Raw genomic sequence first — 25348 nt, forward strand, 5'->3', positions numbered from 1 at the left:
TGAAAAAGAGGAGGATATAGCATCACATAATGTGGAGGACAACTGGAGGTTCCTAGGGGACAACCAGTTGAGAACTACTGACCAGATCTGTCACTGGTGCAAAGTCCCCACGCGACCTAAGGTAATGTGGTGGTGGAACAAGGTAGATGACTGGGCCATTAGAGAAAAGAAACAGGCATGGAAGGACTGGAAGTGTGGTGATAGCAGAGAACTGTATCAGATCACCAGAAGTGAAGCTAGGAGACAGGTTTACTTATTTTGACAGCTATGCTCTCGGAGCATCCACCTCCGCTTCTAACTTGGTCACCTAGGTAACAGAAGCTACCTACTACCTTTAGTTTACCCCCATGGCAGTTGATGTACATTTTTGGTGTTTACTGTACCTGTGCACCTAATACGCACAAAAGCTATTTTCTATGTTAACCTTCCTCTGATATTGCTGCACTTTTTATGTGTGCAAACCTTAAACTGGGTGCATCTTACTGAGTTACTACCTACACCTTTTCTACAGATCGAGCAGGGCCATCTATCTGAAGGGACTTGTGATTTGTCTGCCTTCCTACTTACTAACAGTTTGAATTTTGCTAGGTTAACTCTAAGGCCCTTTGATTCTAGACCTTGCTTCCATATCTGGAACTTCTTCTCTAGTTCTGGTTGTGATTCAACTATAAGAACAAGGTCATCAGCATAGAGGAGCTCCCAGGAGTAGCCTGTCTTGAATTCCTGTTATTGCCTGGAGGACTATGATGAACAAGAGTGGACTGAAGACTTATCCTTGGTGAACCCCTACTTGTATCCTGAATTCTTTGTTGTACTAATTGCCAATCCTCACCTTACTGGTAGCATCTTTGTACATGACTTGTACAGCTCTCACCAGCCACTTGTCTATTCCACATTGTCTACCAGATAAGAGATCAAAAGCTTTCTCCAAGTCAACAAAAGCTAAGTACGGAGGTTTATCTTTGGCTAGGTATTTCTCCTGCAGCTACCTTACCAGAAATATTGCATTAGTGGAGCTTCTCCCTGGCATAAAACCAACCTGCATCTCATCTAGACTAATTCTCCCCTAATTAGTTGAGCTATGACTTCCATAACATTCATCACCTGATCCAACAATTTGATACCTCTGTATTTCTGTCCAAAGCATCACCTTTACCTTTGTAGCAGTTGACTATGTTGCTGCTAAACCAGTCATTAGGTATGACTCCTTTGTGAATTACCTGATGTATAATACAGGTGATGAGACCATAGCCTACACTGCCAGATATTTTAAGCATCTCAGAAGTGATCCCTGAAGGGGATACAATCAGAGGAACAATGAAAAATTGTTAGACAGTTCAGGGATTCTTCATTTGAGGATCCTGAATGAACATATGCACACAACAACATCTACATATGGAATACACACACACACACACACACACACACACACACACACACAAATAATAATGAAACATACACACTTGTGTTTTGCTGTGATATGCAGACTCATGAGTGCAAGAGTATCCACATATACATATGCACAATGCACACATGTATGCATACATCAACCAATTCATGTAACAACAATCTTCAAAAGCTGTCTTGACTTTAAAAAAATGGGTAAAATAGGAACCTTGCAACTTTGTTAGTGACCAGCTTGAATTTTGCAAAGGAAGAAAAACTTAAAATAAATTCCAAAGTAAACATCTATCCATCAATCAATCAGTCAGGTGCAAGAATTGCTGTGTGGTTAAGAGGTGCTAATTAAGAAGTACAGGCATGCCAGGATGATTAACAAGTTTGCTTCATAACCATATGTTTGATCCTGCTAGATAGCATGTGTCTCTTGCATGGGCAAGTAGTCATCTACTATACTTGTAAATATGTGTGTGTATGTGTTCCCATTTTATTAACATTGTTCATGTCTGCTGCAAAAATTGGCCTTTGAGAGATTTATTATTTGAAAGACCAGAAGAATAAGTAACTTATTTGTTGTAAGGGCTGTTGATAAGAAGGGCATCTAGCCATAGAAAAACTTCCTCAATTACTCTTGTTGATATAATATTTTATTACTTAAATATTGGTGTAAGGATAGCATTTCATAACTGTTTCTATGAGATTTTTTTTATATTTTGCAGGCCTGATGGCATAGGAACAGTTCTTCTCTCTGAAAAAGAGAAGTTTGATGAAATTAAGGAGCGATTGCGTGTACTATTGGAGAATCAGATCACAAACTTTAGGTAATTTCATTTTTGCCATGTTTTTTTTATGCAAGTTGCTCAGATATTTAAATAAAGCCTCATGAATTATGTACAACTGAAGTTGTTATTAACATCAGCTGTTTAAGTTGTAAATTGTTACATATCAATAATATCATACTTTTGAAAACTTTAATGAAAACTTGTTTCTATGACCTCCTTCAATATATTCACTTTTCGGTTATTTATTACATGAGATCTTTAATGTTTATCTACTTCCATCAATAAGTTTATGATTAATTTACTAGTTAAATGCTTCTTAATTGCATCTAGAAGAAAAGATTTAAAATCAATATTGTTTATTAAACAAGTTGCAAGAGAAAGAAAAGTGTAGTTGGTAGTAGAATCATTAGAGTGCCAGGTAAAATGTCTTGTGGTATTAAGTTATGTCCTGTTATGTTCTCAGTTCAAATTAGTCAACTTTACTTTTCCTCACTTTCAATTTGATAAAATAAGTAATGGAAATAAGTATTGAATGTTAGAAACCAGTATAAAAGAAGTAGCAAAGTTATATATTTTTACTAAATATTAGTAAATGAGATGAAATTATTTCGAAAATTAATTGCATGTGCGTATTGTATATCAAATTCGTTTATGAATATTACATTTGTAATTTTATTTTGTAGATATTCCTTTCCATTTGGAAGGCCTGAAGGTGCTCTGAAAGCTACTTTATCTTTGTTAGAACGCGTAAGTAATATGAGATTCTTATTAGTTTTTGTTTCTACAACTAATTCAACTTTTTCTTCAAAGTTTGAATAAAAATACAATTTTAAATAACTTTTTAATGTGCATTACTTATTAGATTGCTCTCATTTAATTAAATTTAATCCAAGACAATAATTCATGGGAACTACACAATGAGAATCAATTACAAGCAAGAGATTAACACAATATCTTTTAGCTGTATTTTAAACTACTATTTCCATTGACTTGATATGCAAGAAATTATAAAAATTTTAACTTTTTATCATAATTTTAGTTAGAGAACTGTGTAGTTATAATAAAAGATGAACACTTCTCATTTGATATCTTGTATTTTGTAAAAGCAAATGAGTATACATTTCTTAAATATATATATATGCTGTAGTTTTCTATCTTGTCATGAATTGTTTCAATTGTTATCATTAAATATTTGTCATATTAGACAAATTTTCATATCTCTTTGGAAATGTTCAACTTATTTAATAATTATTTAGCACTATTTAATCTGTGTCATATAACTCAACTACATCTTTCTTAACATTATGTATTACAAGTCATTCTCTCTAAGGCTAAATACCATGGCATTCTTCATTGTTATGTCCTTCTTGTTCTCTAAATTTAAAATAACTTAAAGATGTTACTGAATGAATCCACTCAGTTGAACTCCTTTATAATTGCTTACTGTTTTATTTGTCAGCAATAAGAAAAAGAAAGCTGAGGTTTCATCAGTGAGACCTATGAAGTAAATTTATTACTTTGGTTCTCAATTTTAGAAATTTGTTTCTTATTTTAGAAATTTGTTTCTTATTTTAGAAATTTGTTTCTTAGATAACCTCATTTTCATATTTCTCAGGACCATATTGTTACTTCTGTTCTTTAATATGTTTATTATTTAAGTTGCATAAAATAAGCATTTTGTCTATTTTACAAAGAAATCCCCTCAGGTCATCATCATCATCATCATCATTTAACATCCTTTTTCCATGCTGGCATGGGTTGGAAGGTTTAACTAGAGCTAGTCAGCTGTGGACCAGACTAGGTTCCAGTCAGATTTGAATTCTATGGCTGGATGCCTTTCACAGTGCCAACCACTTTACAATGTGGTGGGTGCTTTTTACATGGCATCTGCACAAGTGCTCTTTACATGGAACCAGCGTTAGTGCTTTTTACACAGCCTGACACAAATGCTTCCTACATGTCCTAATATAGGTGCTTTTAATACGACCTGGTTCCTGTGCTTTTTGCATGACACAGGCATAGGTAATTTTTACATGATACCAGCATGGGTGCTTTTTATGTGGAACTGGCATAAGGCTCTTGTAAGGCAAAAACCCTTTCAGCTAAAGGGGAGAATTAACTATCCTTCTGTGGTACAAAATAATATTCTAATCATCATCATCACCATCATCATCATCATCATCATCATTTAATGTCTATTTTCCATGCTGGCATGAGTTGAATGATCTGACAGGAGCTGGCAAGCTGGAGAGCTGCACCAGGTTCCAGTTGTCTGTTTTGGCATAATTTCTACAACAGGATGCCTTTCCTAATACCAACTACTTTACAAAGTGTACTGAGTGCTTTTTACATGGCACTGGCACATGTGCTTTTATGTGGAACTAGCACAAGTACTTTTTATGTGGTACTGGCACCAATGGGATTTCCAAGTAACTTACAAGACAAAGACCTCTTAGTTGAAAGAGGGAGTGAAACTGAGGGAAGTGGCTGTGTGGTAGGCAAGAGGTTAGAGATAGTTGTCTTACTATAGAGAAGAGACTTGGACAGTAGGACAAGGAAGGAGAAGATGGGAAGGAGTTTGAGAGAAAGATAGAGAGAGAGATGGACACCCTGATTAACTGTACAAGTGACTAACCGATATCCCGCTTTGCCAGATATTTAAGCATCTTGGCAGTGATTCCTCTCTTCAAAGACTGATTTACCCTATCTACCAAACTACTGTGGATTCAGTTAGCTGGTCCCTCTGTTGGGTTCACATTAGGCAGACTCTCCTTCTCACATGCATTCTCTATATTTAGCAGCTGTTCATAATGGCACTTTCAAGCCTCTTTCTTTGCAGAATCGCTAACTACAAGTGAACTGTCATCCATGCAAATGCACTTCTCTCCTACAATATTGCAATTTTCTCTAACACACTGTCTTGCAATCCAAAACATCTCAAGTCTCTGCTTCTCTTGTCGCAGAACATTGACAAACTTCTTTTTTGCTTCTCCCCTAGCTAAATATACCTGTCTCCTACTTTTAATTCTAGCAACCTGATACAGTTCTCTGCTACCACCTCTCTTCCATTCTTGTTTCTTTGTTCAAATGGCCCTATCTACTACACTGTTGCACTACCTTGACACCTTAAGTCTGAATGGGACTTTGTATCAGCCACAAATTTGGTCAGTGGCTCTCATTAAGTTGTCCTGTGAGAGCTTCAAAATGACCTCAATATTATATGTCACTATCTCCTTCTTGCCAAATGCATCAATTAGAATGTCTCTAAATTTCTGACTATTCAGAGGAGACTTTCTCTTCCAGACTGGTTTGCTTCTTGGAATCCCTCTAGTCTGAAATCTGAAGTTATTTCTTCCAGTCAATTCATATATTACTTTATTTTGTCCAAATTTAGCAATAACAAGAAGTATACTTAGTGTTTGCATTATTAAAAATTAAAATTCAGTTTGTTACTAATAACTTGGATTTACAATCTCTGAATTTGAACAAATAATTTATTTGTGAATTTAATTTCATTCAACATATATATGTATTTTTATTTATTTTAGGTTCTGATGAAAGATATAGTGACACCAGTCACTCCTGAAGAAGTTAGGAAAGTTATTAAGAAATGTTTGGAAAATGCTGCGTTAGTTAATTATACTAAGATATCTGAATATGCAAAAATTGAAGGTAGGGTTTTCTTTATTTTCCTTTATGTGTTCCAGCCTGAAGGCTGTAGCCATGCTGGGGTACTGCCATTTTTAAGGGCTATTAAGAAAGTCTTTAGACATTGTATGAGCTTGTTATTAAGTTTTTAGCTATTTCACAGAAATTGTGAAAGTGCATGGCTTAATGGTTAATGTTTTCAGCTCACAATTGTAAGTGCATGTATTTGATTCCCAGTGGCATGTTGTGTCCTTGAGCAAGACACCTTATTTCATATTGCTCCAGTCTACTCAACTTGTAAAAATGAGTTGTACTTGTAATTCAAAAGGCCAGCCTTGTCACATTCTGTGTCACACTTAATCGCCCTGAGAACTACATTAAAGATACACGTGTCAGTGGAGTGCTCAGCCACTTACATATTAATTTTATGAGCAGGCTGTTCTGTTGATTGGGTCAACTGAAACACTTGTCATCATAACTGATGGAGTATCAGTTTTTATTTCACAGAAACATATTTGTAATGACTAATGCAATATATTTTCTAAATATGAAAAGAATTTGTCTGTTATTTAAGGTAAAAGAAATTTTTTTTATTTTTAAAATTGAAATGTTAAAGGGATTTTTAAAAAGATTGAAACAGACAGTTTTAAAGTGATTTTACCAGAAAATATATCTTAAATTCTGTCCAACCTATGTGATGGTGATGATTTGTATCTATGTGTATACACACGGACACACAGACATGTGTATACAGACACACAGATACAAAAACATCTGCACACACATACACACCAGTTTTCTTTCAGTTTCTATCTACCAAATCCAGTTACAAGGTTTTGGTTTACCCAGAACTTTAATAAAAGACACTTACCCAAGGTGCCATGCTGTGGGGATGAACCTGAAATTATATGATTGGAAAGTAGGCTTTGCAGCCACATAGCCATGCCTACATCTGCTGTTTCTATTATTTACATAATTCTGTAAAATGTGGAGTGGACTTGCAGTCCAGTAATTATACTTTGTATTGATCCTAATTAATAACTTATTAATAAACTTATAGCTTTTATTTATATTACTATGTTATTATATATCACATCCTACTCATTTTCCTCCTATTTTCATTTTGAAAATAAACCCCTTCATCCTACTTTCCAGGTTCTTAGACATAAACTTTTAATTATATTTTAAAAAGTTTTTACTTATTTCATCTAATAATACATCTATCTTTACAGCAAATGAACGTGCTGCTGGTATGAAAATGTTCATATATTTGTTGTTTCTGTTTTGTGTTTAGTTTCAGTGCATGTTATTGTGATGCAGTTGTCTTTAAAATTAGAATTAAGTTGATGTCCGTGTTGTTGCTTTATATATATTTTGAAAAAAAAAGAATAAAGTTATTGTAATTTGTGGTTCATCATCATCATCATCATTGTTTAATTTCCGCCCTCCTTGCTAGCATAGATGGGATAGTATTACAATTAATTATATCTATTATGTTTCTTAAATTCATTTATGTAATCTTTTAATTCTTTTACTTATATCTAACAATTATAGTTATATATATATATTTAGATTCTAATTTCTGCTTGTTTAATTTGGGAACAATTATTTTCCTGTTGTAATCTATGTATTAGTTAAACTTAATATCTGTATCAACTTTATTTATCCATCTTCCTTTATTTAGATAAATGAAAACAAAAAACTGCATGAAAAGTTTATGAAGATTGATAGATCTTATAATTTTATACTAGTTGTTTAATAATGACAAATATATATAAAACACACTAGTAAATGTAATTGGTTTCAAAATATCACTTTTCTATGATGATGGTTGTCATTTAAAACTTATGACTTAACCTTCCTGTTGACATGGAAATGTTGATGTAAAATGATGTCATTAGAACTACCAGATACATTTTAGTATTTCCTTATAACTTGTATTCAATTTAGATAACAATGGTGTCATGCTGGTGTTGAAAGAGTTGATGTAGGATGATAGTATATTATCCTTGATTATTGTGTTAGACTTTCAATCTTTTCAGCGAGGTATCCTGATGCCAACTTTCACCTGTTTTCAAACATGAAACAGGTGAGATTTGGCATCAGGAAGTGCACCCAGTTGTAATAAACTCTGCCCCAACATAGTTTCATCAACCCATGCAAGCATGGAAAAGTAGGCATTAAGATGATGATGATGGATGATGATGTATGTATATATGTATGTATTTGTGTTGTGATTTATCTGCATATAATCATTCTGTGTTTCTCTCCTGGTATGTGGCCTTTCTTGGATGAGAAGACTTGCTTTTGAATGTGTAATACTACCCCAGAATCTACAGATAAGATTATCTCTAGACCCTCTACTACTAAGAACATCAACAGCCTGCAAGTTTTACACATATTTCACTATTTAATGGGCAGTTTGATTTTTCTTGAATTGCAGGCTGTACTTCCTAGTTATAGAAGTACCATTTACTTCTATTCAGTGCAAGATGAATCTTAGCCGGTATACCATCAGCACCTGGTGTGTTTTTCTGATTTGACCTATTTGATGACAGTTTTGACTTCCTCTATATTAGGATTTTTACCCATTTCTTCTATATTATAGTGCTGCAGTAGATCTTTTATGACATTCTCATATGTTATGGATAGATTGTAGAAAAGAACTGTGAAATGCTCTAGAGTAGATAACAAGTAATATCTAAAAAGGTTTGTCAGTCAGCCTCATGGACAAAATGGAAAAAGGCATTGTCCCAGAGGATGGTAAGGGAGATGTGCTGCAACAGCCACTCTGACACATGGGGCTTGCACTTGTGGATAACCATCTCCACCTCAATAGCAGTGAGCAGGGATGTGGTCTAGGCTCCAAGAATGCCAGAGGTCTCTACTGCTACAGACTCAACGACAAACCTGTTAGAGAGTAGCCAATACTTAAATAGTTTGCCCTTCTTGGCCTGTTGAGCAGTGAACCCTGGGCTGGACACTGAACACATCTATTACCACTAGAGAAGGTGTTAAATTATGTGGTATCCACAATGAGGGGGGGGGCCTACAACCATGGAATGGGAAAATTGTCATACCGTCAAGCCGTTTACTGTCCCTTTCGTCTAACTCCATTGGCTCAAGTTGGGAAGGGAAGCCTGCAATGTTCAGGCCATGTTTTATAATCTCATTGAGAGTAGCATGGTATGGAGGGCAGCCAGTACTATAATGGCATGACAATAAGTGAGGTTGAAAGAATCCACAGTAGATCCACAGCAGCATTTGTGAGGCTTACAGATCTATTTGGCAAATTGCTTATGTCAGGCATAAGATTTTTCAGGTTTTAAAGCAAAGAAAATTCAATATCATTTTTAATTCTCTTTACAATTAATGAATTGTTTTCCCTCTGAACAATGTTGCAACGATTTGAAAAGGTGACAGCTAGATGGAGCATGGTCAGGAGAATAAAGAGGATGAAGCAAAAGTTTCATAATTAGTGCCATAAACATTTCCTGAGTGAATTGAGTAATATGTAGTCTACATGTGAACAACATCCCTTAATGTTTGACCAATAATGGGAGTATTTTCTGCAAATTTTTGTGCAATGCTTCCAATTCATGACAATATTTGTCTTTATTAACTGTTTTATTTTGGTTTAACACTTTATGGATAAACAACAACCTTCATAACCCTATCAAACACAGAGCATAATGTTTTGGGGTGTAGTCTTGGTTTGAGAATGGATTCTCCTTTTTCATTGGATACTATCCAATGTTGTTTTCATTGAATATGATTGTTTTCACCCCTTCTGATGATTCTATCCAGGAAAAGTTTGGTAGCAAGTCTACACTTCAGTGACACTCAGAAGACAATTCTTTGGTTAAACTGAGAAGCAGTCAGATGTTGATTGATCCACAGACCAAGTCGAGACACTTTCTCTGTTTGTGAAGGTGCCTTATGATCAAAGTGTGTCTTGAATTGAACTGTTTTGCTAATTTTTGTGCAGTTTGCTTTGGATTTTCCTCAATTACGGTTTTCAGAACCTGAATATTGACAGAATTGGTCATCCAGAATGAGGGAAATCTGTGAGAGAAAAATTTCCTGAGCAAAACTGGCCAAACCATCACTGGTTTGTCTGGACACTTAAAACTTCATTCCCACAGGCAGTATGAATATTTCTTATTGTTTCTATTGCTGACGAACCCCTTTTGAATTCATATAGCATGTGGTGTCTAATATGAATCTGATCTAAACTCATTGAAAAGAGTAAAATCAATACACATTTAACCATTCTGGTAAAAAGTAATCTGCTAAGAAAGAATAATACATTAGAATGTAAAAATTAATGCATATTTTACCATAAATATTGGAAATGTTCTCTCAAAGTGATCATGTCAATAAACGCAACAGGACTTTCTTTCCATTCTAATACACACATGTACATGTATGTATATGTTTATCTATCTGTCTCTCTCTCTCTCTCTGTCCATGTGTGTGGGTGCATGTGTGCGCATGTATATACACACACATATATGAATGTGTTGTGTTTGTATATATATATGTATTTATATATATATATATATATATATATACACACACACACAAATACACATATTTTTACATATTTGTCAAATTTAATTCAAATAATGTTTATCTAAAAGCCTCATTCTCATTATTATTTTAGTAATTGCAAATAGATGATAGCTTTCAAACTTTTATTTCAATAATGGGAGAAACTAATAGGAGTATTGATGAGATGACTGTGATCCTATAATCCATTATGACAATGGCATAACACTGCAGGTGTTGTACTCATGTTGTGAAGGTTACATTGCAAGATTGCATTCTACTGCAGACTTTACCCACATGTGTAATTGAGTGAATTATTTGTTAACACTGTTACTGCTTATTGTTTTGAATCATTTCTTATTAGCTGTACCTATTCTCAGTTATATGTATTAGACCATATATGAGTTAAATACTGGCCAAAAATGCATCTCTATGCAGATAATAGTACATGAATATTAGTTGTTTTTTTTAATTGTTGCATGTTTAATGTAGAAATATGTTGTAAAAATATTTTACACTTGAGAATATATAGTATATCGCATGAATAATAAATAGAACAGTAATATATATTTAGAGCAGCTTTCTTTTTTTATAATGCTGTATAGTGTTTGTGGTAATTAGTTTATAAATGCTAATGTACTTTTGTTTTATTAAAGCACAATAAAGGACACTATTGAGCTATTCAAATACAGTTCCACTATCATTGTCATATGCCAATATTAATGCAAAGACAAATGCTAAAGAGATTGTGGCACTAACTTCTCAATAGTGGATTATGTGTTGTGAGAGTATATTCATAAAGTTGCTTTTTTTCAAAATTTCCGTTATTTCCAAAAGTATTAGATCTTTCTCTCTCCGGCCGGGAAACTTTGTATTTCCTCTTCAGCAAGACACCTATATCTGTTTCACTGTAACCTTTTCATCATCACCATCTCCAATGCCACCTCCTCTCTTAAAAGTTTTTGTCTTTCAAGTACTTGTTGACCTTGTCAGTACAGATGCCACTTAAAAGCACCCAGTCCACACTGTAAAGTGGTTGGTGGTTCAGAAGGGCATCCAGCTGTAAAAACCTTGCCAAGACTGACCTCGCTTGTGCTTGTGCCACATAAAAAGCACTACTCACCTCACCTGTGCTTGTGCCTCATAAAAAGCACTAAGTCCACTCTGCTGAGTGGCTGGTGCTGTAAAAATCTGGTGCAGTACCATTCCACTTATGTTAGTATTGAACATGGATGTTAAATGATGATGAGATATCATATGTATTGCTGCAACTACTTTGTGTGAGTCAGCATTAAACAGGATTGTTGTGAAATACATGAAATTACCATAAATCCTCGAGTATAATCCGCATTTTTCCCCCAAAATTTAAAGGTCACAATCCCTAGTGCGTACTATATACAACGTTAAAAATGAAAAATATTTTCTAAGCAATATCCAAGTCACTATTTGCTGTCCGGCAATGTTTATCCAGATGCATTTTGTGATGTCGGGCGTGAAAATACCTTAAGCTAAGCCTGAAAGCAATGAAGTCATGAAAGAATCATACATAACTTGCAGTAAGCAACATATATTAAAATAGAAGTGTTGTATATTGTCTGCACTGGATGGTACTCAGGATGACATTGTATAGAAAGATGAAATAAATGAAAGTGAATCTTCTGATGTTGACTATGAATCTGACGATGACGGAGATTTATACTACAATGACGCTGACATGTTTACGGAGGAACAAATGGAACAGTTATTTGATGCTGAAAGTGACGTTGAATTTGAAGGATTTGAATAAATGTTTTTGCTTTTGTAACTGATAGTGATAAATATGTAAAAGCAATTTACTTAATATTTATTTTTCACTGACGTTACTACTGTTATTTCTTTATTTTCTACAAACAAAATGTACAAAAAGGCTACACGTTTGCATTATGCTATATATACAATAATAATAAAGGACGTTACCGTATATATATTTACAAACCAAGGACGTTATATAGACCTCTTTGACTCAAGTTAGAAAAGGTTTAGGTTTTTCAGAGGTACAGCCCCCTAAAAATCCCCTGCATATTATATTCAAGGGCGGACTATACTCAAGGATTTATGGTAGGTATCCAAGAATGGAGATGAGATTGATGTAGTGACTAGTAAAAAGTCACATAAGTACTTACTATGATATTTGAATCAGACACTTAGAGGTCAATAAGAAAGGGTGTAATTTTAGGAGCATCAGTATCTTATATACATAAATGGAGTTCTAGCACTATATTTACAGGTCAATAATGTTATAATCCAGCATTAATGCTCATGTTTTTAATATAATTTTAGAAATAACTGCAAGTACTACACAATGATATCTTATATGATTAATATAATTAGTTTTTATTATTATCTCAGTATTGAGTCATTGATGGTGACAGCAGAATCAGTTGAGTCCCAGTCAAAATGATCTTGTGATATTTAGATATATTCCTTTACCTTCTGAGTTGAAATACTGTCATGGTTAGCACACCTTTCATCTCTCTGTGTGTCATTTAATGAGTACCAGTAATACACAGGTTGTCTATTTAATCAACTTTGCTCATCTCTTAACAATCTGTATCATTGTGTTGGGTCAACGCATCAAATCAGTATTGAATTATTGGAGGTTATATATACATATATATATATATATATATATATATATATATATATATATAGTGAGTTCAAACAAGAAAAATGGCAAAAAAACAACAACGCAAGGACGTGATAGAGATATTGTGTTACTGGACGCTCAGGAAAGGAAAGCGGCCTTTCGACTGAACCTGGAGTACCTAATTCGCAGAATTCTTGTACCTTCGGATTACTGTTCCTACTCACTCGGATTATGCCATTTCTGCACCTTGATTATATATATATATATCAAAAGTACCATCAGAAAATATCTTGAATAAAAGATGACCACAGCATTATGTACATATAATTTTAAAATAGAATATAGCTGTTTTCTTTTCTCTCAGCTCATTTGTACTCTATCATTCAATCATACTATTATTTCACATTCAATCAAGTATTGACAATAAATACTAAATATCATAAACACTAAAACTGAACCCGGTGGTTTATTAAATGTAAAGTTGAAGCTATTAGAAAAACCATTTCTTATGATCCAATCTCCTTTTGCATGTTAAAAAGAACAAAATCATTTAACTATAGAAATACAGGTACAAATATTCCTATAGAGAACAACTAATAGATTTAAATGACTCTTGTACTTTTTGTCTTCCATGGAAAAATAAAAGGTTAAGGTGTCACCTGCAATATTTCTAATATCAGAAATGACAAGGGGCTTGCAGAGTTATGAAATGTGATTCTTAAGGAGAATATTGAGGATAGCATGGACAGACAAAATGTCTAATGAAGAAGTGATGACCCAGGCAGTGCTAAATAGGAAATTGCTTCATGAAATAAGGCCCTAGAAACTGAGCTGTTTTGGTCACATGATGAAGAAAGAGGGCCTGGAGAATTTAGCAATGACCAGAAAGATTGAAGGGAAAAGAAGCAGAAGAAAGAGAAGGACGATATGGATGTCAAGCTTGATGAACTGGTTGGAAGAAAGATGTGTTAAACATCAGGAAGTGGAACTGTTACAGAAAACAGAGAATTGTGGCAGGACATGGTCACCTATGTCCTACGTTCTGAACATGATCACCTATGTTCTACATTCTGGACATGACACCCAAAGAAAGAAAGAAAGGTAACTGATCATAGTAAAATTTCAGTAAAGGGAATTCATCAAATGTTTGTTCTTGGAATATTTTTATTATGATAACATTGTTAAGAAAGAGACAAATGTCTCTGCTTCCCATTACTTTACCTTTATAATTATCATTGTGAATTGTTGATTCTGTTGAATATGTTATTGATTTTACTAAGATTTCAGTAATTAGGATTTCTAGCATAGGCATATAAGGTCGCCAATTTTGTGTATAGTCTATTATATATATATATATATATATATATATATAATGCTGGAAGGATAGCAGTTGATCTTGATAGATTTGAACTGGGAAAAGAAAGGTACATAGCTAAATATTGCAAGACATTTTGTCTGATACTGTACTGTTTCTGCTATAATAGAATACAAATATATTCAATTAATTAAACAAAATTTAAAGAAATATTTTTGAAAATTAAATATGTTCAATTTATATGCTTTTATTTTTTATAATTTATATTTCTAATACATATTTATTCATTAACAATTTCTTATTGTTGTATGATATTAATCTTTTAACATTAGAATTCCCCCTTTTTTACTCCAGCTGCTGCCGCTGCTGCAGGGCTTGTTTCAGGTGGTAGGTGCTACAAACTTATGCACTCTTCTGTTCACATACTTTAATTTTTGCATGATATTTTGGTGGTATTGAATAGATGTGTAATCTTTTCTCTTTCTTCTATTATTTTGCACCTCAGTTACATTTCACAAAATATCTCATTTATATATTTTATATTTGTAGTAATTGAAGTATGAGTGTGTTTATGTATGCTTACATGTGTGTGTGTGCATGTTATTTATACATATCAACCAGTAGTATAACATAATATGATCTTGATTCAATACTTTAAAAAAGCTCTTAATTTAATCAAGAACTTTTTAAGAACAAATTTTATGCAGAAATAAAGGTTCCAGTCATAATGGAGTTAACAAAGTCAGTTTAGTTTATCATAGCTCTAGTTTAATTTGGTTTTCTGTGGACTTAAAAATGTTTAATATATATATAACAATAAGTTATATTTTCCTTATGTCGTTACTTAAAAATCAGTATATTTAAAAGGCAATTTCTTTTGCCAAATTTTGGGAAGTAATATTTTCTTTAGCATGTCATTAAAATTAGATTGACTTAAAATATTATCATAATTAATATTTACAACTTCTAAATTTGTTTGACAGTATCAATATGAAATTGTCTTTTTATATCAAGGCTGATTAAGGCTACTCAATAATAATAATGTGCATGCCCATACAATTCTCTATTCTTATCACTTTATTTAAATACTTTAGATTTATTCTTTAAAATATTATTTCAAAAAATCTTTCTCTGCTTATGTTTTCAAATTACTTCATGTGTGTATGTGTGTGTGTGTGTGTGTATAAGAGAGAGAGAGTAAGAGAGAGAGAGTAAGAGAGAGTTAGAGTACATATTTTTCAAATGTGTAAATCATAAGAAATACTTCCAATTACCAGTCACTTTCCTTAATTAACTCAAAATCATTTGCTCTTACCTATCGCATTGATACTCTACATCATATCTGATCCTTTGGATTTTGTTGTTTAATCAAGAGCCTCAACCAAATTTTTTTGCTCTCCAAAATAACTTCCTTGAAGATGTCAAGATCTTTAATTTCTCTTGTTCTCCTAACTCATTACACAGGTACATCTGATGTGGGAACTCAGATCTTTATCATTAAAAAATTTGCCAACTAATCTTTTCTCCACTTTTTATATTTACAATTCTTCTCCTTAATCCTACTAACTCTTGATTCCTTTCTCATTTCAAAATTTACCTATATTTCTATACATCTAAGTTTCCTTTCAGTTATTCATTTGACCTCTTTCTCATAACCACCACTTACATAAGAGCCAAATAAACCCATCTGCACCTTGAATTTGCCTGCTGATAGTCTGCACCTTAGAAATTACCTTTACCATAAATAAGATGAAAGAAAACCCTGTTTGATATACATATTATTGGCTTATCATTTCCACATGCTGAGCTTCTAATCTGATGGTTGTAAATGATCACTTTCCTTACTAACTTAAAGCTGTTTCCCTCCTCATTGACTGCAAGTATATTTCTACAGAACAATATTAAATGGAGCACTTCTGTCTTACATCATATATTAGTGTTCTTTCATCTTTGAAAACTCAAGGTTGCTCAGTTTATTCATAATGTTAATTTTTTTAGTTCTACAGTAACGCGATTTAACGCCATTATTTTCACATCTCTCTGAAATGTAAGAGCTTATTACATTAGGTAAATCATGTACATCATCAAAGGATTTTTTCATTGCAGGTTTAACCCTGATGCTTCTTAAATTAGACTTATAACTACTTTAACAAGATTCATTGTTGTTGTTTGTAGCCTCATTATGTGCCCATTTCAATTGGTACATGTTTAGGACTGATTTAGTCTACACAAACCAAATTTCTAATCCAATTCATTGTAATGAAAGCAATTTTGATTCCAATTTTTAAAGTTTGCAATTGCTAGTGTTGAACTATTATTTTCTTTTGTGTGTTCATCAATGAATCTGATATCCCATCAACTCAAAGGACTTTGTTATCTGAGCATGAAGAACAGTGTGATAGTTGAATATTTATTGAGGTAAAAATGACTTCAAATTTTTCTCTCTGTTGGGAGAGTGTATTTGACACCATTTTAATTGTTTGCACCATATTTTGTGCAATTCAAAATTTTTGACATGCAAGTAAAAAGAAAAATGGAAATTACCATGGCACCTGCTTTAGGATACAGTGCTTTCTTTCAAGAACACTTATAGCTTCCTGAAAAAGAATCTGTTATGATAAGCAGCAATCTAGTACCATTAATATGAATATGATCCATGTATACATGAATCCAGAGATCTAAATATTTGCGCCATGAATGGAATCTATTCTCTTGAAATTTTTCTTTTCTTTGCACATGGATATAATTCTCAACATTACTTGAATAGCCAGGCTAGTATGTCTCAAGTTGTAGGTGACATAGTTTACAATTGTCATTGTTGTAACATCCTTGATACATGGCATTTCTTGTATATACTTTAAATGAGTTTAATTTGTTTTAATTCTTTAATACCTAGGTCACATTGACCTCTTGCCACATTATTGCGGACTGAGTTGTTTGAACTCATAATATTGAGAATGATGCCAAAGTTTTATGATAATCTCGGATGATTTTTGATGCGGAGACAAATGTGGTTCCTTCAGCAACAATAAAATTCTTTTTGGGTCTCATATTATTTATAATATTAAAAATAAACACTTCAAACTGATGTATTGGTTAAAGAATTGAACAACTTATTTGATTGGATCTACCTTTCAGTATTATTAAATCAAAATCCAGCCATCAAGGCACCCTAATATAGTTTAAACATGGGAATAAATGGTATACCATGAAAAAGAAGAGAAGTTTAATATTTCAGAAAAAGCTTTTCATGATAGAATTAAAATGCTCATTGTAGATATTTCATATTTCTCCAATGTCTTCTTTTCCTTGTGGCATAGTTCTTTGTGTTACTATTTACAGAACATTACTAGTTTCTTTGGATTATATTGTTTAACATCTTCATATAAAATAAACTGAGCTATAAGGTTTTTATTTTATGAAGAATGGATTAGAGACTTTCAAACAACAGTAAATGTTCAACAAATGTGTGTACTAAGCCACTACTTTAAGAATATCTTATAACTATTTTATTCTTTACTATAATGTTTTCATGCTCTTCCTATTTTGAATAAGATCATTTTCATTTAAATCACATATGTTTTGCATGCCATACTACTATATTTTACTGAAAGGGTAGAAATTGTTTTCCTTATTATGCTATCTTTAGAAATAGGTTATTCAAATAATAATTTTTACCATGTATCATTTTGAATTTTACTTGTGTTTTACTCATGAAATCAAAATAAACAATTGAAAATGTTTCTTTTTTTTTAATTTCATTTTTTTAATTTATTAATTTTGCTTTTACTTTTTATGAGTTTTAAATACAGTTCAATATTTTAAAAGAAAAAAATTATGCAAACATTTTAAGTCCATTGCTCCTTTCTATTTAGTCAATATACATATATTTTTGTATGGTAAATCAAAAAATTTATACTCAGAAATAACATTAAAAATAATCAAGTTTTTAATTGGTTACATGCAAATTACATATCTGTGTATAAAAATATGTATTGACATCTAAGCAAAATGACTGGCCTTTGGACTGTATTTTCATTTGATGTTGCTTAAATTATATTTTGTTAATTTTAGATAGATTTCATATCTGGTAAAAAAATCATAAACTTTGTTTTTAATATTTGCCAACCATTTTTTTTTTTTTTTTGACAAGCCTGAGAAATTGGAGCAATCAAATTAATACATGACAATTGATATATGGGCTCACAATGAGTGGCTTTGGTTAACACACGGTGTGCAAGATAGTAGTTTAGCTCTGCTCTCATTTTTGCTGCTGTAGTTTGATGGTATTTAGACACAGTATGTTTCTTTAGTCTGCAGTTCCTCTCAGCAAGCTTTGCTTTCTGTCCAGAATTATGCTTGCCAGAGTCGCTTTTACCTTCGTTGTGAAATGCCAACATGATTTTAGAGACTGTACTGCTCAAAACATTAAACAATTTGGCTGATTTAGATCCAGCCATTTGTACTCCAACATTTGTTCTCTTTGGAAGTCAGATATGTCAAGCATATACACACATATACACAGACTAGAACAGTTCTGAATTTGTCATGTTGCCAATAAGAAAATATTTAAGTAAAAAGTGGTGTTTTCATTATTTTGACCAACCTCTGTATTCTTCATTTTAATTGTTTATCTCTCCGGTCATCAGTTACTCTGCTCTTGTATATAATTCTATCTTAGTCTGGTTCATACAGTACAATAGCCCTGTGTAGCTAAAAAACCAAAATCACCAAGGATGCAAGAAATGTTGATAACTGAAGTTTCTCCAGCAAATTTGCTTTCCATCTGCTATCCACTTACTTCATGGGATATTGTTTCTAAATTAGTTACAATTGGTCAATGATCAAGATTTTAAATAAAGGATTTTTGTTAACTCTCCTACCTGTAGTATCTAATTTGTAATGAATACTTGAATTATCTTTCTTTCAAGTCACCTCATTTTTATTTGTACATTCAGTTTATGTGAGAGTCAGAGAATAAGTTACTGAGAAAATGTACTTGTGGATCTGCATGAGAAAGCAGTAGTCAAATTGACACTATCATATTTAATGAATTAAGCATTAAAATGCCAGTTAGAAATAATAATGCTTTGAGAAGATAATATTAGTCAATGACTTATATTATTTTAATTATTCTGGCAAATTTGGAAGATAACTTGGGATATGTTTCAGTCTCCTCACACTGCATTAAATGTATAGTAAATATGTAGTAAACTAACTTTTCTGAGAAGGTCTTATAAACATTGGTGTTGTCTCTGGTACTGACTGAATTTTTTTTTTTTCTTTTGTAAAAGTAATACTTGTTGTTGAACTCCATATATAGCTTCTCATACTGCCTTCAAGAATTCGAATTATATTTAGTATCTTTAAACGTTTAGTCAGAAAATAATCTGCATTACTATTCTATTTTTCATGAATAGTACCAAAATATTGTCCTTTCTGTATATTGGAAGTACCTTTGATAACATCTCAAAACATTTTTTGCATTCAATACAACTAATAAGATCTTCATTTTAGTACTGATAAATTCTATCACAACCATTCAATGTTGGAATCCTTTTAGACTCTACAAAGCAAATTTTCTTCACTTCAAAAATCGCACCAAATGATCATCACATTATTCTAGTCAAATTGCATTTATATCAAAAAGTGAAATTTAAATGATAGAACAGAAAATTTAATAGAAGTATTTATATTTACTTTTTATAAAAATCCACCTGCAAAACTAATTGAATATTTCCTATAGAATCCAGAAGAAAACCTGATTCTGCTTAACTTCATAATGTTAAATTATGAAAGGAGAGTGGGAGGTGGAGAGGAGGGAATATAGTGGGTGGACACAAACAGAAGGAGGGAGTGTTTGGAAGATATGTTGTGGAGAAGAGATTCTACTGGGACACATTGTGTGCTGGTAGGCTTGGAAGTGTGTGAAGGGAGAGTGGGGAAATAGAGAGGAAGGGAATACAGCAAGTGGTGAACTTGAGTGGAGGAATGAGGGAGGTGTAAGGAAGATGAGTTATGGGGGAGATGTTTGTTTGTGACAAACCATATGTAGGGGCATGGATACAAACATGTCTTTATGGCCTTGGTTTAACTTGGCTGGATGGCTTTTCTCAAGCACAGCAGATCGCCAGAAATCTTAATCCCTTGTTATCTCTGTGAGGCTCAACATCTGAAGATCATTTTTTACCACTTCACCTCACCTCTTCCAGGGTCTTCCTCTTCCACAGGTTCTCTTCACATTTAGAGATTTGCACTTCTTTATGCAGCTGTCTTCATCCATATATCATACATCACATGACCATACCAACACAGTCTTCTGTCTTGCACACAACACCTGATGCCTATTATACCCAATTTTTCTCTGAACATATTTACACTTTATTGTGCATGCACATTGACATTGCAGAACATACTGGTTTCATTTCTTTTAAGTCTTCACATGTTCTCTGCTCACATTTCACTACCATGTGGTATTGCTGTTTCTTCATAAGCATCGTACAATCTGCCTTTCACTCTGAGGGAGAAGTCCTTTGTTACCAAAAAGTAGTCTCTCTGAACTTTGACCAGCCAGTTCTAATTCTAGTAACTACGTTTTCAGAGCATCTTCCTCCACTGCTGATTTCATCGCTTAGGTAATGGAAACTATCTACTACCTCTAAGGATCTCCTCTATTTCCTGTGTTCTTAGTGCTTATTGTTCATGCACTTCTGCCTCATACAAAAACTACTTTCTTTGTTAACCTTCTGATTCCATTGCACCTCTTATGTGTCCAAAGCTTGCACTGGGTACACTGAATGGAATTTTGTAAAAAGTTATTCACTCTTTAGCAGAAAAAAAAAAGAAACAATTATTTTCTTATATCAAAAGAGGAGAAAATATAGTCTTTCTTCTAATCACTATCTACCAATGTTACAAAAATACTAATATGTATATTATATCTGTCCCAGTAATGATTAACCCCCCGCCCCCAAATATACACACACATATCTAGGCTTGCATATCTGTACAAACTAGATATAAGTCCATATCTGATGTAAAATGTTAACTGCCATTTCAAACTCCTCATCGAATATTTTAATAATTGATAAATGCACATGATTTATGCATAGATTACATACATATAAATACACATGCTGTGTCAGGATGTGCTTAGAAGTATCAGAAAAGAATTAGAACTATTGATAAAGAAAGTTATTCTTTACTAAAGTATCTTTTCCTTCCCTCTAACCAGTAGAAGCCTAAAAATCCTAAGTCCTAGCCAACTGGCTCACAGTCCCTACCCCTGCATTAGTATATTTACACAAATGCAAACACACACACACACACACACACACACACATGCACTTATAAAAGAATAGCAATATATAGAGATTGTGTAGGGTTTTGCCAATGTAAACTATGGATACACACAAAGTATAGTGGGATCACAGGCATGCTAATGGAGAAGACAGAATCTGTATGCAGCAGATTCTTTCAAATACCTGAAAATAGCTTATGGCTTCTCTTACTCAGGTGATCAAATTTTTTGTGGAGTTGGGGTATACTGAAAGTATAGTAGTCAGAATAAGAACATGGTGAAAAATGTTCAGGGTGTCATTTACTCTGCAGGTAACAAAGGATCTCTCTAATAAAGTGAAGGACAAACTGTATCATGCTTGCATATGAAGTGCAGTGTATGCGGCAGTGAAACATGTGTCTTGAATGCAGAGGATTTGAAGATTAGAAAGTAAAGAAATGAACATGTTCCACTGGATCTGTAATGTTTGTGCGCATGAATGACACAGTAGAAATAAAGCTATGAGAAAAACTAGATATTTGAGGAGTCAGCTGTTGTGTGCAAATGAGAGGATTTTTATATCTGCTTTCCATGATGGTATAGGTTGGATGGGTTGTCTTTGTTTGAGGCTGCTGCTTCCATAGATTCATACTTGTGTCATTTGGCTTGGTTTCTAATATTGGATGCCCTTCCTATTACTAACCATTTTACAGAAGGTTCTGAGTGTGTTTTCCATGATACTATCCCTAGAGGAATTAAATAAAGAAACCTCAGAACCCAATACATTCTCTGCTTAACTTGTGAACCATTTTACTAGGTATACTGGGTGCATTTTATAATACCAGATCTTGAGAAATTGTTTCACTCACTAGTCATTTTGTGAAAGCATAAGTTATTGGCCGGCACTATTGCCAGAGGGATAGTGTCTTGCGCACAGAACAACATGGAGAATTTTCATTGCTCAGACATGTAGGAGGGAAGAGTGGTGGGGAATAGATGGGTAATGGATCCAGAAGTGAGTGAGTGAGGGAAGCAAGTAAGTGCCAAGAGTACACAATAACGTAGAGTGTGTGCATTTGTTCAGGTGACCAAGGAAGAGATTAGAAGAGAGAAAGTGATGATGCCAGAAAGGTCTAGATGCTTGGTGTATGAAAAAAGGAGCAGTAGTATAATGGAGCAGGAAATGCAAAGATCATAGCTGAAGTGGGCAAAAATATGGATGGGTTGATGGGATAAAATAAAGATTAGGGAATGACTGACAACAAGAAAAGTGAACAAAATAAGAGTGGACGATGGGATAGAATAAAGAATTGATGCTGGATGGTAGTAGAAGAGGCCCTAAGGAAGGATAGTGAATGTGATGACTGAGTAAAGGTATGCAAAAAGGAGTAAGGGAGATGCACTCGAGAGAAGGCACTATGGATGCATGTGGCTGGCCCAATGCAGTATCTTATACATTGGCCAAGTGAAGAGATGAGGGTGGACTGACACTGTCCCAGATACATGAGCCTAGTGAATCGTGGAGTCAGAGAGATGACAAAGACCTTGTGGAAGAATGAAAATGGATCAGTGGAGGGAAGAGTCAAAGAATTCAAAGATTGTATGGTGAGGGTGGGACAGCAAAATATATTTTGTATGCTTGGCATATTACAAAGTATCTTTGCCTCTAAGTACTACCTCATGTCAGAGTACATTTCACCACAGGTAGTTGGGTCTTCTGCAGCATCAGCAGCCTTCACCACTTCATCCTCAGTCTTGCTTGTTCTCCCTCTTCTACAAGTTCTATCATCTTTGAGTCTTCAATATTTCTTTATGCAACAACCATCCTTAATCACATCACATTCCCATGCAGTGCAACCATCTCTCTTGTATGCTACTTCTGATTCCTCTTATAGCCAGTTTTCTCTCAGCTTATTTCTAATCTGGTTTTCATGCATATCTACATTACGCATCCATCATTTCTTTCTCGCATTCAAAAATCTTCTACAGACAAATAGTAAGTAGAAGCTTCATATGCTTCATCAAGTGTAAACTATGGATGCACAACAAATGCTGTAGGATCACAGGCAGAATACTGGTAAAAGTCTACTTCATATATGACAGGTGCTTGAGAGCAGGAAATGCAAAGATCATAACTGAAATAGATCCCCCTCAAATGCCCAAACAACTATCGAGCTGTAGAAGAAGGAGACTTAGGAAGACATGAAACTCAGTTTAGAAAAACTGATCCAAAGATGCTGAGCTTCATGAAAAAATGACAAATTACTGCAACAGCAATATGCTGATTGTTGCAGTCGTTTGCAACAATAGGCAGTACTGGAGACCTACTGGCCCATGTAGGCATAGCAGAATGAACATTAAAATGGTGGCTAGGAGGTATTATAAAATGCTGAAAAGTTTATTTCTTTACCATTTCCATTATATTCAGAATCAAAGCTTATAACAGACCATAAATATCACCATATATTTAATTGATCAGCAATTAAAATATCTTTTCCTACATTGCCGAACATAAGATCAGTTATCGCCGGCTCTAATAGATGAAAACTTAATAATTATAAGCATAGTTCAAGAAATAATAACTACAACAATAATACTTGTAGAGAAATATACAATAGTCCTTGAACACAAAATAATACTCAACATAATACTTGTTCAATAGATAACATTACAAGAATACATAGCAATACTATAACAGTAAGAAAATATCAGCAAAATTCCAATAATCATACATCTCAAAATATGCAATATGCTTTAGATAATCCAATACCACAATCTAATAACAATAATAACATACAAAAAAGTAAATATACCTAATTCTATTATAAATGATTCAACAAATTCAAATATAACACCACACACCATGACAAATAATCCTAATAATATTAAATATTATACCACAGAACAGAAATAGACAACTAAATATTGCACATATAAGAATTTAAAAAATCATGTCCTTTAGAAGGCAAATGTAAAAGGTTCAACATGATATATAAGTTCACACAGTATGGTATATATAGGGAGTTCTATTAACTTTAAGCAAAGATTTTTAGCACATATGCATTCATTTAAACTGAATATAACGAGTAACACTACTTCATTGGCTACATATATACATAAACTCAAACGAAAAAATGTTAACTATAAAATATTCTGGTCAACCATTGATTCAGCTACACCATATACACATAAACCTTCTATCTGTTGTCTTTGTACAAAAGAATCGCTATACATATTATTATATAAACAAAATGATTTAATTAATTGCCAATTAGAAGCATTATCCACACCATCATCCTCAATCCTCACATCATCATCCTCACACCTACACATGCACACGTCAGGGTCACCAGCCCCCATCCACATGCATGCTCAGATACACATGCGTGCACCTTTGTTTTGGGATCACCACTACTTTATTATCTCCCATTCCTAGCTCTCCTGTGTGACTCCTCTGTCCAGCATTCGCCATGATAGATCGCTAGCCACTAAACCTTTTTTATTTTCTCTCCTTGTTCATTTCTGTGTTCCTTTCTGTCGAAGAGCGTAGGCTCAAAATGTAAAAGACTTTCTCACTTCCCGAGCATTAAACTAATACATCTGTTCATTGTTTACACACCCGTCTTTGTCTTCTGGTTTTTTTTTTTGTAAATTCTCACTACATGTATATTTATATATTTATATATATATACACACACACACACACACATATATATATATATATATATATATATATATATATATAT

The 25348-nt window shown here is 33.4% G+C and overlaps 1 protein-coding gene across 12 annotated transcripts in view; it reads left to right on the top strand.

Annotated features, from left to right (window-relative positions):
- LOC106881656 (calcium-dependent secretion activator 1) overlaps nucleotides 1-25348 on the top strand; it is a 231207-nt gene that overhangs the window by 42580 nt on the left and 163279 nt on the right. For 5 of the 12 annotated variants that reach the window (XM_052966562.1, XM_052966566.1, XM_052966571.1 and 2 more), the window contains exons 12-16: nucleotides 2121-2222; nucleotides 2867-2930; nucleotides 5732-5855; nucleotides 7064-7081; nucleotides 14678-14710. In XM_052966562.1, coding sequence (XP_052822522.1) covers nucleotides 2121-2222; nucleotides 2867-2930; nucleotides 5732-5855; nucleotides 7064-7081; nucleotides 14678-14710 — 341 coding nt within the window. The remainder of the gene's footprint in view (nucleotides 1-2120; nucleotides 2223-2866; nucleotides 2931-5731; nucleotides 5856-7063; nucleotides 7082-14677; nucleotides 14711-25348) is intronic. The other 7 variants (XM_052966579.1, XM_052966591.1, XM_052966598.1 and 4 more) reach the window with 3 other exon arrangements.

The sequence above is a fragment of the Octopus bimaculoides genome, chromosome 1 (assembly GCF_001194135.2).
Source record: "Octopus bimaculoides isolate UCB-OBI-ISO-001 chromosome 1, ASM119413v2, whole genome shotgun sequence".
Classification (NCBI taxonomy): domain Eukaryota; kingdom Metazoa; phylum Mollusca; class Cephalopoda; order Octopoda; family Octopodidae; genus Octopus; species Octopus bimaculoides.